General features: G+C 44.4%; 1 protein-coding gene across 5 annotated transcripts in view; it reads left to right on the forward strand.

Annotated features, from left to right (window-relative positions):
- The window catches only part of Vps8 (VPS8 subunit of CORVET complex), a 211,724-nt gene that overhangs the window by 63,097 nt on the left and 132,692 nt on the right, over positions 1–15,935 (forward strand). For all 5 annotated transcript variants that reach the window (XM_085832522.1, XM_085832525.1, XM_021184755.3 and 2 more), the window contains exons 21-22: positions 10,008–10,054; positions 14,447–14,669. In XM_085832522.1, the coding sequence (XP_085688648.1) occupies positions 10,008–10,054; positions 14,447–14,669 (270 nt within the window). The remainder of the gene's footprint in view (positions 1–10,007; positions 10,055–14,446; positions 14,670–15,935) is intronic.

The following is a 15,935-nucleotide window of genomic DNA, read 5'->3' on the forward strand; positions in this document are numbered from 1 at the left end:
AGTTTTTATCAGTGGCATAAGTAAAGGTTTAGTGACAAGCCTGTTGGGGCCAGATAGCAGCAAGAGTCAAGATTGAAAATGATCTTGATAAGAAAATCCCATCCAATTGTGTATAAACCTGACAAGATTAAACATTAGATTCAAGTGAGTTTTGTTTACTAGATTTGAAAGGTGTAGCTAGGTAGGCGTTAGAAATAATTTTAATCCTAACGTGTACTCACCCCCAGTACTCTCCTAACATCCTCCTCCTGCGCCTGTCTTGTGAGCAGCTCTCCTCCCACTGTCATGTGACTTGCCAGCTTTAAGTGGGGCTGCTCCTGTGTGCATAGGTTGGGGTTATTTACTGGAAGGAATGCCCCTCCCCCAGCAACAGTAGCAGCAGGGTGTCAGCCCTCATCCCTGAAGGGTTCAGTCTGTTCAGGTCCAGGAGCAGAGGCCCTGGAAGTGAATTTCCTCCTCTGGAGCAGGCCTGAAATATGACCAGGAAGTGATTGGTTAACCCCTTACCAGTCCCACACTGTTGTACCAAGGGCACATCCTGAATAAGGCTAAAGTACCCGCTGGCTCTCCTCTCTGCCCCTCTTCATGCTACCTCCAAGCCTTGGAGCTGATGACAGATCCATTTAGAGCTGGGCACTCAGCATCACTCACTCTCAGCACTTGGACCAGCTGTGATAACTACCACCCACTGCAAAAAGAAGCCTGTCTGACCAAGGCTGAGATGCAAGCGGCACGTGAGGTGGACCGGCGGGAGAAGATGTTGGATTGTGATGAGACACTTTATATAACTCCAACTTGCAGGTGACTGAGACCCAAGGATATTCAGTCCAAGGCTACCTCTTGCTGCACAGTGATTTTGAGTCCAGTCTGGCTTCCTAGCAAGATGAAAGGGAAGAGAGGGAAGAAGAGGGAGCAAGAGATGGTGCGTTTCAGTTTGAAGTGAAGTACTGTTGATGAGATAGCTCTTGGATTTATGCCTTTCTTTTGTTTGTCCTATTCAAATGAAGGGAGGATGGCTTCTGAACAGGAGGGTCATTTCGTAAGTTTTTATTATTATATATTAATTTTATTCTGATATTTCCATACATGCATGTGTATGTAATGTTTTGATTATACCCCTGTTGCCCTCTCTTCTCTCCCTTTCCTTTCTTCTTCCCACCCCATCCACTTCTACGTGTGTGTCTAGTCTCCTGTCTTTTCTTTCTTGCAAATCCTTCCCCTCAGCAATGAGTAAACTGCCTATGAACCTGCAAGAAGTGGTGGGACCCTCTCTATGCCAGGACAGAATTTCGATGGACCAAATCCAGTGTAGGTCCTATGAAGGCAGCAGCAGCTGCTGTGGATTGGAGTATGCAGTGGCCAGGGCATGCCTAGAAGACAGTGCTCCTGACACTCTGATACTTCCTCTGGCCCTCACATTCATATGTTTCTTTTTTGCGATGTACCTTGGGGCAGGTGGTGTAGTTACCCTCTTAGCTGGTATCTGAGTACTAACAGTCACCTGTCTCGTTAACCACCGCCTATTGTTAAAGCTTCTCTCACCAGGCCTAAGAGCAGCAGTGCTTTGGCATCATCAGCATGGATCTGTAGAAGGCCAGTTGAGAGGCACATCATGCCCAGTTGGCAAAATAACAGTTGTAGCTTCCTCTCTAGGACTGGACTTTTGATCAGGTTACTGTACCAGAGTGAGTTCCCTCCTGTAGAGCAGGCTTCAGCTCCAATCAGAAAAACGTTGGCTATCCCCTTAAGTGGGCACACCTTGACTGGCTTGCACCTGCTGTAACTTGAAAGCCTCACAGCTGAGTAAGGCCATTAGTGATAGTTCTCCCCCAGCAGCCTACATAGCACCTCCTAGCACTGTGAAATGTCAGTAAGTTCAGCTTTGTTTCTTTATGGCCTGAAGCCAAAGCACCTGGTGCCTTGCGCAGTTGGGTCTTACCATTGAGTTGCCATGGGCAGTCAACAGCAATGGTCATAGTATTTATTGTTTTGGGAACCAGTGGAGCCTTTCTGACCAACAACTCATAAGGAGGTAGTCCACTCCTAGCATTGAGATTCTGCCCTTCCTTTCTTGCTTCCTGCCTGTGTCTGTGTCTGTAACTGAGTCTGTTTCTGTCTGTGACTGTTTCTGTGTCTGTGTTTGTGTCTTAGTTCTGTGTCTCTGTCTCTTTCTGTGTCTGTCTGTGACTGTGACAGTGTCTCTGTCTGTCTGTGACTGTATCTAGTCTGTTTTTCTATGTCTCTGTGTCTATCTGCATCTGTCTGTGTGTGTCTGTGTCTCTCGTCTGCGACTGTCTGTGACTCTGTCTCTGCTTATGTCTGTCAATGTCTATATTTATCTGTCTGTGTCTATCTGTTTCTGTCTCTGTGTCTCTCTGTCTATGACTGACTGTGTCTGTCAGTGTCTCTGTATTTGTCTCTGTCTGTGCCTGCCGGTGACTGCCTGTGTGTGCACATGTGTGGCTGTGTGAAGCTGGAGATTGATCCTGGGTCTTCCTCTATGGCTCTTCACCTTGTTCTCTCACTCAGTCTGGAGCTCACGGATTTGAGTAGAATAGTTGGGTAGCAATCCCCTGGGCTTCTCCTGCCTGTGCCTCTCCAGTGCTGGGGTTGCATATGTGCTGCCACGCCCAGCTTTTACATGGGTGCTGGGCACTGTACCCAGTTCGCATACTGCATACATACAAGCAGTTTACCAGTTTAGCCATCTCCCAAATCCGTGAGACTTTCCTCTGATATCTTTATGTCCTGGGAGTGGCTTTCTCCATCCACACACAGTGCTAAGAGCTGTATAAAAAGACTTCCTTTGCTGGGTGGCATCGTTTGGGTTTGTAGTATCTGGAAGGTTTGTTGTACTTTAATCTTTAATACTAGTACATAGGAATCTGAAACAGAAAAGTTAGAGGTACAGGCTAGCTTGGGTCTCTGAGACCTTGCCTTAAGACAAACAAATTTAAAAAATAATAAAAAAAAAATTTAAAAAGCTATTATTGGAAACAAAAAAAATTAGCTTTACTAGTTAAAATGTCAGTAGTGCTAATTTGTGTTCTGCCAGCAGGTGGCACCTCGTACCTGCTGCTAGCAGCCACACTTTCCTCTTGGAGTCAATAGGTAATGCTATTTAACAGTTATGATGTCTTCTCAGGGCAGCCATTGGAATTTTGTAGGTATTATATTGAATCTGTGGAATACTTCTGGTAATGTAGTCATTTCCATACAATGAATTCTGCCAACTCAGGAACATAGCGGACGTCCCCATTACCTGGTGTTTTGTTCGTCTCCTTCCTCAAGTTGGAACATTCTCATTGTGCAGGCCTTTCCCTCCTTCGTTATGTTTCTATCCCTTTGTTCGTCAATTGTGGACGGGGTAATCTTCCTCATTTCTTTCTTAGCAAATTCAGTATTACTGCATAAGAAAGCTGACCTTGTCTCCTGCCACTGTACTGACCGTGTTGACAGATGGAGCAGTTCTCTGCTAGAGTCCACGGGGTCCTTTAAGGACATCATCTTCCAAGTAGGGACAGTCTTGGCATCTTCCCTTTTGCACCCGTGTTCATCAGGGAAACTGTGTGCTGTGGTTTGTATTTTGTTTGTGTGTGTGATGTGTACGTGTGTCCTTGTTTTGCTGCTGGAAATACCAGCTTCTTAGAATGGCTTTTGTAGTGTTCCTTTCCTTCCCCTTGGTGGGACAGTTTCAGAGGTGTTGGTAGATTTTTCCTGCTCCGTTCAGACTGATGCCGCCCAGTCCTGGGCCAGAACCCGGCTCTGGGCTGGAGCCTGTGGGAAACTTTTTCCCTGTGCTTCTGTCCCACAGCTTCTTGGGTTTGTGCGCACTGTTGGTTTCATCTGGCTTTAATTTGGGCAGGTTGTACCCATTCAGAAGTTACCACGTTTCTTCTAGGTGTTTCCACATTTGAGAATATCCATTTTCAAAGTATTTCCTAGTAACCTTCTGCATTCCATCGGTAATAGGCCTCTTCCATCTGTAACTTTATAAACTTGGACTTGTTTCACTTGCTTTTGGTTGGTTTGGCTAGGGAATTATAAATCTTGTTAATATTTTCAAAGAGGCACTGGTTGATTTTATATAATTACTCTTTAGTCTCTGTTTCATCCATTTCTGTCCCCATCTTTACTATTTTTTGCTGTCTGTGTATTTGGTTTTGGTGGCTTCTTATTTCTCGAGAACCCTAAGGCGAATCATTTGGTTACCTATTTTGAAATCTCTCTGATTTTTTAATGTGAGTGATTAGAACGGTAAGCCTTCCCCTTCGGTTCTTGCGCCTCCAGGGTGTGTCACCAGTTTCATCTGATTCTGGTAATTTTTAAGTTTCCTCTTGGGTTCTGTGGACTACTGTCTCTTTACCAGGGTTTTGTTTGGTCTTTACATGTTTGTGTAGTGTTTGAGGTTTGCTGTTGATTTCTAGGTTCCACTGTGGTCTGATAAGAAACAAGGAATTATTTCAATTAAAAATATATGATTAATAACATTTTCTTATTTATTTATGTGTAGGGGAGTAAGTCAGAGGGGGTCTGCATGTATATGTATGCCACAGTGAATGTCAGAAGACCACATAGTGGGTTCCAGGACTGTGATCTATTTACATTGCTTCCATAAGTGTTTGCACTCGTTGCATGCATGCCATTTTTCTCTTCTTACCTCTTCTGACTAGTTTTGATTTGCTATCTACCATATCAGATAGAGAAATTCCTGAGCCAGCTTGTTTACAGCGTACTTTTACTTGGTATGTTGCTCTCTGACCCTTGACTCCCTGGTTTTGGCTGTTTTTGCTAGTTACACTGGTTTATTGGAGGCAGCATGTACTGGTTTTCTTTCTTGTGCATATATGTGTGGCATATATGTGGGGAGTCCTCCTGTGTCCCATCTTACTCATTTAGCAGGGTCTCTCAGTTGAACCTGAAGCTCACTGATAGGGCTAGCTTGACTTCTAATGTCTAATGTGCTGAAATTAAAATTGGGCCATGACAGCCAAATAGCCATACGGGTCTTAAGGACATGAACTCCAGGCCTCACACTTAGTCTGTGTTTTAAGCACCATCTCCCCAGCCCTGGATCTTGCCTGTCCTCCCAACCCCCACATCCAGCCTTTCTCTGAGTCTTGATTGGTTAGTTAAGGCATTTTGCTTATAAGATGGTTGTCCTGAGCCGGGCGGTGGTGGCACATGCCTTTAATCCCCAGCACTTGGGAGGTAGAGACAGGCGGATTTCTGAGTTCGAGGCCAGCCTGAGTGACTTCCAGGACCGCCAGGGCTACACAGAGACACCCTGTCTCGAAAAACCAAAAAAAAAAAAAAAACCCAAAAACCAAAAAACAAAAGATGGTTGTCCTGGTGGGTTTTGCTATTTGCTATAGTTTTGTTGGAGGTTGTGTCTGGGTGAATTACTGGTAGGTTTTGGTTTTTTTTGTTTTTTTGTTTTCTCATTTGTTTACTGGTTGGGTCCATCTTTGCTATGCTCCATTAGCTGTTTCTCTTGTGAAATGCATTCTCTCCTGTGTCCTTGTGGGTGAGACAATTTTCTTCTCCTTCTGTGTAGTGTCCCTTAAGACAGTGCGGGCTCAGTTGTCATGAATTGCCTTAATTTGTTCTGGAAGCAGTCATTTCTCCGTCAGTTTTAAGAGAGAACTTGGCTGCATGTAGCAGTCATGGTTGGCAGTTTCTCTTCAGTGCTTGAAATATGTAGACATGTTTTCCTGGCTCTCCGTGCTGGTGACAGATCCGATGTTATGCTGGTGTCTTCTGTGTGATTTGGAGTTGTTCCTTACAATGCTAGGCACTGTATTTGTAACATTTTGCCATGGCTCGGTTCTTCGGTGGTCAGGTCTTTGGGTTTGGATGTCTTTCTCTAGCTCTGGGAAATCTTCACTATACTTTGAATAAATTGTGTACGCCTTTAGACTTTATCTCATCTCCTTCTACCCCATGACTTCTTAGGTTGTGTCTCTTGTCTGGGTTGTGGTTTATTAATTGTCTTTCCTTTTATACATCTCTATGTGCTGCTGTCTTGACGGTGTCCCCTGTGCCTGGAATCCATTCTTGGGCCCGATCACGTCTCTGGTGATGTTTTCTGCCGTTTAGCATAGTTTGGTTTTGTTGTTGTTGAGATATGATCTTACTAGCTCTGGATGGCCTGGAACTTGCTATATAACCTAGGATGGTTTGAATTCATAGAGTCCCTTCCGTCCCTTACTCCTTGGTGCCATGGTTAATATACTTGATATATTGTTTGTCTGGTTGTTATTTTTACAATAACTTTTAATTTTTTTACTCTTTCATATAAATACATATAATTAATATTGATGCTACATTGCCCCTCCCCCTCTGTTGTCTCCTTCTACAATCCCCTTTCTTTCTCACATGCCCCTTGCTTGCCAGTTTGTTTATAAATAATCCAAGAGCTCAGTCAGGATCTGTTGCACATGCTTGGATGTAGTGTTTACTGGATTGTGGAGAATTTAGTAGTGGTTATGCCTATGACTGACCCCTCCCACAGCCATTAACTGCCATAGGGCGGGGCCTCATAATTCCAGTCCACGCTGAAACTTTCACAGTTGGATCTTTGAAAGGTTTTGTGCAGGTTCTGCTGTGTATTTCATTCTTTGATTACGCAAATTTCTGTTTGGTTCTTTTTCAGCATCTCAATTTCCATGATCAATTTTTCTTCATGGATTTAATTTTTATCTCCAAACTAATGAGTTGTCTTCTTTTTTAAATATTTATTTTATGTGCATAGGCGTTTGTTTTTGCCTGCATGTATATCTGTGCACTACATGCATGAAATGCCTGCAGAGGCCAGAAGAGGGGGTCAGATCCCTTAGAACTGGAGATACAGACAGTTGTGGGCCACCGCATAGGTGTTAGGATTTGGACCCAGGTCCTCTGTGAGGGCAGCCAGTGGTCTTACCTCCTGAGTCACCTCTCCAGTCTAGTTACTTCCTCTTTCATCTGCTTTGGCGTCTTTCTTGCCTAGGTGCTGAATTGATTGTACAGCTTTCTCTCTTAGTCTGAATCGATCTGTCTTATTCGTCTGCTTAGTGCCTGATGTTTCTGGGTTTTTTAAATTTGTTTTTCAGGCATCTTATCTTTCAGAACTCTGTACCAACTTAAGTATTTTCAAGGTTTGTGAGAACAATGTTCTTCAAGCCGTGTTCAATTGCTTATCTCCAGTTTTTATATTGGAGGCCATTTAATTAAAGATCTAGGAAGTATTGTTGTTACCTCTGGCACTGTGGCTAAATCCAGGACTAGCCTAGAGGCTTTCGCTTTCCCAAATGATGGGTATATTTCCCTGGCCTTTTCTTTATTTTTAGAATCCTCTGCATCTCCATGTGTCAGTTCAGACCATTTCCCCCTTGTGCTCTTTCAGGCTAGAGATGCAGGTGTTTTTATTTCAGGAAACATTATTGAATTCCCTGGTGGGCTACTTGCCTTCCTTTTCTTATTTGGGATTCCAGTCATGCATGCACTGATACTCTCCCTTCTTCTCTCAGCTTTCTGCTTCCCCGTGTGCTCTTCCTGCCTCTTCTGTCCTCTATCCCAGACTCTTTACTCACCACTCCAGCCTCTGCAGCTGGCTCTCACTGTCACTGGAAGACAGATGCCTCAGTAGACGTACCAGTGGTTTTCCAGCCATGGAATCCAGCAGCATCATTGGGGACCTCAGTAATTCTCAATGCTATATTTAAACAGCAACAGTAGTGGCCTCCTCCTCCTCCTCTTCCTCCTCCTCCTCTTCTTCTTCTTCTTCTTCTTTCCCTTCTTCCTCTTCTTCTCTTCCCCTTCTTCCTCTTCTCCTTCTCCTCCTCCTCCTTCTTCTTCTCCTTCTAATTTAAAGACTTTATTGGCTGGGTGAAACTGATGAGATATGGATAATGTATCAGTGTTACTTTCTGAAGATTCTTTTTTTTTTTGTTTTTCGAGACAGGTTTTCTCTGTGTAGCCCTGGCTGTCCTGGAACTCACTCTGTAGACCAGGATGGCCTCAAACTCAGAAATCCGACTGCCTCTGCCTCCCAAGTGCTGGGATTAAAGGCGTGCCCACCACGCCCGGCTCTGAGGATTCTTTAGATGACGTTCTCCTCTGTTTTGTATGTAATAGTTTTAAAATAGATTCCTAAAATAGATTCTGCCTGGTAAGTTTTAGGGTTTAACTACTGGTATTGGCAGTCCCTAGTGGCACTCATTCATGGTCTGTTATCTCGTGAGATAGGTGTTCAAATGTTTTATTTTGAGCACATCTTTAGGGGAGCACCCTTATTGGTGGGACTTATTCTGCCTTTATTGGTTTGGAATGTGTTTCTTTCACACAACCCACGTGTGCCTTTTCCTAGAATCACTGCATTCATTTCTTGGCCCGAGTTAGCACAGGAAGAGAGTGAGTTAACATTCTAAGGAGATAGAGACAGGCCTCTGACATCAGTGTCTTAATGACAGTCTCAGAGAGTACAGACTTGCCCCACCAAGCCAGGCTCCTGCTCATCTTCCTCTGCCAGGTGTTTCCTCCTCTTCAAATGTCCTTTTATGGAAGATGCAGGGTTTTAAGGATCCCAGGTTAGGCTTTTCCTCTGCTATGCTTCTCTCTGTTGCTGTGAGTGTAAGGTCCCAACAACTCATGGCATGGAAACGCAGGCTCTTCTGTGACAGAAGGACAGACATACAATACGGGACCACCCAGGTGGCTTCTATTGCTTTGCTTTTTCAGTCCCTCCATTCTCTTTACACTCGGCCCTTTATTTTGTGAGAGCCCAGCTGTGTGCTTTTCCTATCTAATTTTTAAAAGATATATTATTTTTATTTTTAATGATATGTATGTGCAGATGTACGTGTGTGTGTGTGTGCGCGCACGCATAGGTGTGTGTAGGCAGAAGGGTTGACTCCCCAGGAACTAGAGGGACAGAGTTTAGGCCACCTAATGTAGGTCCTGGGAGTTAATCTTGGGTCCTTTGAAAAAGCAGTGTCGAAAGTCTGTACCATTGTTCTTCTGAGCTTGGCACAAAAATGCAGACTTCCTTTGCCAACAGGGCTTCTCCTTCTCTGACCTTGTCTAGGGAGTTCAAAACCCCGTCAACCCCCCTCTCATACCTCTACCTTCAGAATGACACACGCGTGGCCTTGGTTAGATTACTGGGTCAGCTTCCTTTCTCCTGAGAAGACCCTGATGGGGAAGCGCCTGAGATTCCTGGAGTTCCTCGCCATGCTAACGAGGCATCTCAGTGCTGTAGCCTTCAGCTGATGACCTTCACCTGCCTTGGCTTCTCCAAAAACTATATAGGCCTTGACTCACCTTCCATACTCATAGGGCTTCCAAACTGCCCCTCCCCCATCCCTACTCCATTTGCCTTCAGGGACCACTGTAGGCTGAGGCTCCCCAGGCAGGGCAGGGCACAGTATACACTTAACTCCTGAGAGGTGTCCAACCCCTATCTGTGTATTTTAAATGGTCTTTCTCCCCAGCATTTCTAGGAGCTTCCACCCTGTTACCTAGCCTGCCCAGACACCTAAATCTCTAAAATAGATTTAACTCCCATGACCCCTCATAGAGAGATGACTCAGCAATTAAAGACAGTGGCGACTTTTCCAGAGGACCCAGATTTGATTCCTAGACCTGACATTGAAGCTCGCATCTGTCTGTATCTTCAGCTCTAATGAATCCAGTGTTCTCTTCTGGCCTCTGTGGGCTGCATGCAAAACACCTGCAAAGATATCCATGTAGGTAAAACACCCATGCATATAAAACAAAAATAAAACCTTAAAAAAAAGGCCCCCTCCCCTGATATATTTGTGATAAATTTCCAGAATGGACATTATTGGACCAAAGACTTCTGGGAGAGTGCCAACTTGCTTACCAACAGGAGTTGGTAAGTTGGTAACAGGAGTGCTCAGGAGTTGCATTGTCTTAGCAGTCACCCAGATCTGAAGCTGAACTCTGCTTTCCTCAGTGGGCTGTGGGTCAGGGCCGAGCTGATGCTTTCTTACATTCTCTTCCAGGATACGGTGCCAGTCATAGTGGACTACTGCCTTCTGCTCCAGCGAAAGTGAGTATCTGGTGTCTGTCTGCTTCAGACAGGAAGCCCTTGCTTCACAGGAAGTGCCTTGCTTAGAAATTGTCTTAGTTAAGGTTTTACTGCTGTGAACAGACACCATGACCAAGGCAACTCTTACAAGGACAACATCTTCATCTTAAGGCTGCTAGAAGACTCGCTTACAGGGAGCTAGGATGAGGGTCTTAAAGCCACGCCCATAGTGTCACACACTTCCTCCAACAAGGCCACACCTCCTAATAGTGCCACTCCCTGGGCCAGGCATATTCACACCACTACAGGAATTCTATAAACATAACTAGAATTTTTCTTAATTTGCACAGACTTGACTCTTGAATGCATTTTCATATGATGTTAAGTTGTTTCACTTCACAACTTTTCACACACAGAAGCTTGTGGTTTATCACTGGTGTGTGCTTGTGTGTGACAGTAATGGAGGGACATTTGTCACACAGGGTGACGGAGGTGACTTTTATGGACCATCACACCACAGTATTTCATGCCATTCAAAAGAGCTAGGTTCATTTTGCTAATTCATCTTTAGGTTTTTTTCTCCCAGAGCCTTTTAATTTAAAAACAAAGTCAGTATAAAACTCTAGATTACATTTTATAGGTTTAAGTATTAACTTTATTCATTTCCAACATGTGCCAATCCCTGGGCTTTGACACTCATTGTAAGAGCCAAGCACTTCTAGGTCCTTTGTATCAATGTCTCTTAATTGTTGTCGCACCTTATTAACGTGTATAGCATTGCTCATTTTCATTTCACAGGTGACATTCCATAGACAGCAGGTGACTAAGAAAGGTGGGTTCCACAGCCCGGGAGTCCGGCTTCTGTGTCTGTGGTCCTAGCCATTATTAGCTAAGATCACTCTCCAAATAGTAAAGATTGTGTGTGAGTATAGAATTCATGCACAGCTAGAACCCTAACTGCACTCACTTGAGTTATGAATATGTATGTCTTTGAGAACCAGTTCCTAAAAGGTCGGATCACGCTGTGGAAGTGTAAGTGAAGGTTATCAGGGGCCAGTTGTTTGCCCCCAGCTATCATTAGTGACAGGCACTGTATCACAGCAGGGTGTTGTTGATGACAGGCACTGTATCGCAGCAGGGCGCTGTTGACAGTGTTGTGCTGCACTTTGTCCTCTTTATAAGTTAGTGCTGGAGGAGTTTCTTCATGAAGCTTGTGTGGATCCTCGGCCGCCTTTTCCTGATTATCGTTCCCCCATTTTCACACTCACTTCCTCAACGTTATGTTTTTAGTTTTCACAATAGCCTTAGTAGTCTTATGTGTATATATTTTGACTCATTTTCAGAGAGGCCGTGCTAGCCTTGTTTTCAGGACAGGAAATGTAGGTATAGTGGCTTCCTAATGGTATGAAGTATTGCAGTCCAGTTAACTCTTCACATTGAGAAAATTCTCATCACAGTGGGTCATGCCTCTCATACTAGAGAAGTGTGGTACTTGGTGCAAAGTGTCTCTCTATCACCCACTTGGTGACTGAAGGAGCAAGGAGACTTGTGCTCACAGTCTGGGGTTCTGGGAGCTCTCACAGTGACACAGGGTTAAAGTGACCCCAGCAGTTGTAAACTGAAGGACAGTGTGGGGAAAACAAAATCTGTCAGAAACATTTCATGTTACTCACAGAAGTGTTCTCTAGGTACACACTTTTCTCTCTCTCTCTCTCTCTCTCTCTCTCTCTCTCTCTCTCTTTCTCTCTCTCTCTCTCTCTCTCTCTCTCTCTCTCTCTCTCTCTCTCTCTCTCTCTCTCGTTTGGTAAGCATTTCTTATATGTATGATTTCAAAAGAAAATTATTCTCCAGTCTGTCAGTTGGGCTAGGAGAAGGGACTTCTCATTGAGCCAGAACATGGAGCGGAAGGCAAACTCTCTTCCAGCTTTTGTCCACATCAGGGCCTGTTTTCTCTCCTCTGTTTTCAGCAGCTCCTCCTCACTGGTCTCCTCCTTGGCTGTGCTGGGAATGGTATTTGCTGTTGGGAATTCCAGAGAGGAGTACCTGAGTCACAGTGTACTTTAATGCTTGCTGTAGCTGCCTCCACCCCTCCTCTTCCTGCACACAAACTCCTCCACCACTGGTCTGTGATGTGAATACTACAGTTTTCTCATCTCTCAGTTTTGTTTCCCAAGTCTGAACACTAGATTGTGTTGGTCCAGCTTTGATGACAATTCCATGTCTTTTGTCTTTCTTTCCTGGTCCCATGTCTGCTTTTTCAGTTCCAGCAACCACAGGAGAGCCAGGGCAGCATCACCACCACAGTGCCCGTGCCTGAAGTGTTGCAGATTTCAGAACCTTTGTCCCCCTGCAGCCCCCTCCTCCCACCTTTTGTTCTAGATTTGAGTTGTTCTAGATTTGACTTTTTCCCATCTGGCTCTCTTTTCCATCAGACTGTTGAGACCCCGTCTGTGGTCCTGTGTTAGGGGAGGATGGAATAAGCTGTTTGGTCAACACTCATCTTTACTCCCAGACTAGGTCTTTTCCATTTGCTAAAGTGTTAGCTATGGATATGTAATGTTTAATTAAATACTTAAGAGAAATCAATCTTAAATGGTAGAGGTCTTAGGACAGTTCAGAGTTGCCATAGGCAGGTTTAGGCTTAGTACTTTAGTTTAGTGGTCAGTAGTTGAGGCTTGCTGGAGCAGAGAATTATTAAATGTATGTAACTTCTCTTTCCGTATCTTTCTCCTAAAACTGGTGTACCCTTGTGTTTCTGCTTGCTCTACATTTAATCGTTCTTCTTCATTCCCCAATTTGGAAAGGATGCCTCCCAGTGAGGTTCCCCTTAGGAGCAAATTGCACACAATGCAAATATCATTTTTACTAGACTTAATGCCAGTTTTATTTTGCAGTGGTCTAGAGGCCATGTGAAGTAATCATAATTTTAAACTGTAAAAATGGTGCAGTATTTGGATTATATTTTAGTAAACTGTAATGGTGCAAGTCACATTGAGTTTCTATCACCATGGCTCGTATCTGAAGCGATTAAGCTTAAACGACTCAGTTGCGTGGCATTCTGAGGCTGCAGTACCTCAGTAGCCCAAGTGGACAGGATGTAGTCCTTGGATATTCAGCTTTGTCTTAGTACAGATTGGCAAGTCTCAGACAGACAGTGCCCTCTCCTCTCAGAGTCTGCAGTTATTGTCAGCTAAGTTCTTCACATTTTAAGAGGTTATAAAACAATGTGTGAGTTTAGCCTTTTTTTCCTGTTTGCAGCAAAAAAATAAAATAAAATAAAATAAGGTCTCCAAAATATCTCTATTAATAGAGCATTAGTAACAGTGAGATCTTTCGAATGACCTCATCTCTTATTCAGTGGACTTCATGTTACAGGAGGTAAAGCCAAAAATAGTACAGGGCAAGGCTGAAGTTAGTCCTTCTAGGAAACATATCAGTACCCTAGAGCATAAAGTGTAAATACAGAAACAGGGTGTACCTTCCTCTTGTCTTCCTTTCCTGATGCGTAACACAGTTTCTCCCAGAATACTGAGCTCATGCTGTAGAATTTTGCTTCCTTTTAATTTTGAAGTAGTGAGACAGTTAGGAGTTGCTGAGTCTGATTTTTCTTGCTCTTTGGTGCTAGCCTCTGGGTGGACTTGCCTTAGCCTTACCACTACTGCGTGTTGCCCTTCCTCTGTCGCAGAAGTGTCTTGTCTGTTAGCATCCATGCTGTTTGATGAACTTGTAGCTTTCCTGGGAAAGTAAAGGATCAGAGCTCATGGAGCCTGAGGTCACTGGGAATGTGTTGGTGGCAGGAGTGGGGGAAGGGCGCGTGGTCCTTTGATACTTCTGCCCTACTTCATGGTGTCTGCCTTTTACCTACTTACTGCTTTAAGAAGCAGTTGCCCTAAGAATTGCACACAGGATGTGAGCCAGAGAGCTGGGTTCAGATTCTCACTGATAATTCCAGTGTGGTTTTAGCAAGGAGCTGAGCTTTGTCTACTTCGTTTGGAGGGGGGAATGTGCCTCGGCCCGAGGGTCAGAATCATTCTCCTCTTCTATCCCGTGGGACCTGAGATCGGACTCAGGCTGGCATGCTTGCTGGCAAGCTCCCTTCCCCCACTGGGTCATCTTGCTGGTCCTGTGTGGTCTGTTTTATGGCCTTGAACTCATACTGGCCTGGGCTCAGCTTTCTGAGTGTTAGGTTGCTGGAATGCACCACCGTGTCTGGCAGGACTTCTTATGTGTAAAATTGTTGGGAAGATTGACTGTGTGCAGTATGGCAATGTAAACTTCAGGGCAAACGTTGCTAGTGTTTTTGTTAAGCTGGTGTAAACTGGAGTCTGGAAAAGATGTGACATACTTGACTAAGTTTAATAGGTATTTGGAATAGTCCTAAAACTGCTTTTTTTTTTTTTCTTTCTGTTATAGGGATCTTCTATTTGGTCAAATGTACGACAAATTAAGCGAAAATTCCGTCGCAAAAGGCGTGTTTTTGGAGTGCCTTGAACCATATATCTTAAGTGATAAACTGGTGGGGATTACTCCCCAGGTCATGAAGGACTTAATTGTTCATTTCCAAGATAAAAAACTGCTGGAGAATGTGGAAGCCCTCATTGTCCACATGGACATCACCAGTCTCGACATTCAGCAGGTAAGCTGAGCGTCTGCCCACAGAGGAGGCACTCCACTGTCATTGACCCAAGGCCTCTCTGTCTGCCTTCTTCAGACCCAGTTAGTGAGCCTTTTTATAATGATGTACTTCTTAGGTGCTTGTGTAAGTCAAACCCAGGTAATGAATGCTCCCGGCCAGAGAGTGTGTCTTCTGCTTCTTGGACCTTCTCCAGAGCTCATGGCTGCTTATTGTTAGATCACCCAGGAAATGCTTTTTGCCTGGCCCTTACTCAGTGCGTTCAGTAACAGGGCCTTCATCTGGAAGGCTGTTCTTCAACCATGGATACCTACTCATTAATAATACACCATGTTTACATTTAAAGATGATGCCATTTAAAAAACAGCTAGTACATGGAGCAGAGTAGAGTTGAAATGTAGAGGCTGGTGTGAGAGGCAGATCACAGGGCTTCTTAGAATAAGCAACAACTGTGGATGATGGTGTGCGGGCCTCAGCAGCTGCGGCTGATGTTATATCTGGGTTCAGGCAGCTGCGGCTGATGCTATATCTGGGTTCAGGCACCGTGGTTGGTAATATATCTGGGGTCAGGCACCGTGGTTGGTAATATATCTGGGTTCAGGCACCGTGGTTGGTAATATATCTGGGGTCAGGCACCGTGGTTGGTAATATATCTGGGGTCAGGCACCGTGGTTGGTAATATATCTGGGTTCAGGCACCGTGGTTGGTAATATATCTGGGGTCAGGCACCGTGGTTGGTAATATATCTGGGTTCAGGCACCGTGGTTGGTAATATATCTGGGGTCAGGCACCGTGGTTGGTAATATATCTGGGTTCAGGCACCGTAGTTGGTAATATATCTGGGTTCAGGCAGCGTGGTTGGTAATATATCTGGGTTCAGGCACCGTGGTTGGTAATATATCTGGGTTTAGGCAGCTGTGACTGATGGTATTTAATTCTTTAATCATATTAAACTACCTACTGAGTGTGATACTCCTAAGAGTCTAAGGCATGACTGGCTTTCAGATGTCTTGGGAGAACCAAACCCTTTTGAGAAGGTGCAGAGCCCACAGAACGAAAGCCTTGAGAATACCACAATATATTCCTAATGTCAGTGAGCATCCGAGGTAAAGCCCAGTCCTCTGAGCACATGCCTTTCTGGTGTGTGGGTAATTTGGTGCAGTCTGACAACAGCCTAGTATTTTGGGAATATGTTATTAATCTGCATTAATATGGTGGTCACATCTATGAGAAATTTTTATTTCTTCCTAATATTTTCAGCTTTTCCTA

Source organism: Mus caroli, unplaced genomic scaffold (assembly GCF_978045245.1).
Source record: "Mus caroli unplaced genomic scaffold, Mus_caroli_1 scaffold_17, whole genome shotgun sequence".
In the NCBI taxonomy this organism is placed as follows: Eukaryota; Metazoa; Chordata; class Mammalia; order Rodentia; family Muridae; genus Mus; species Mus caroli.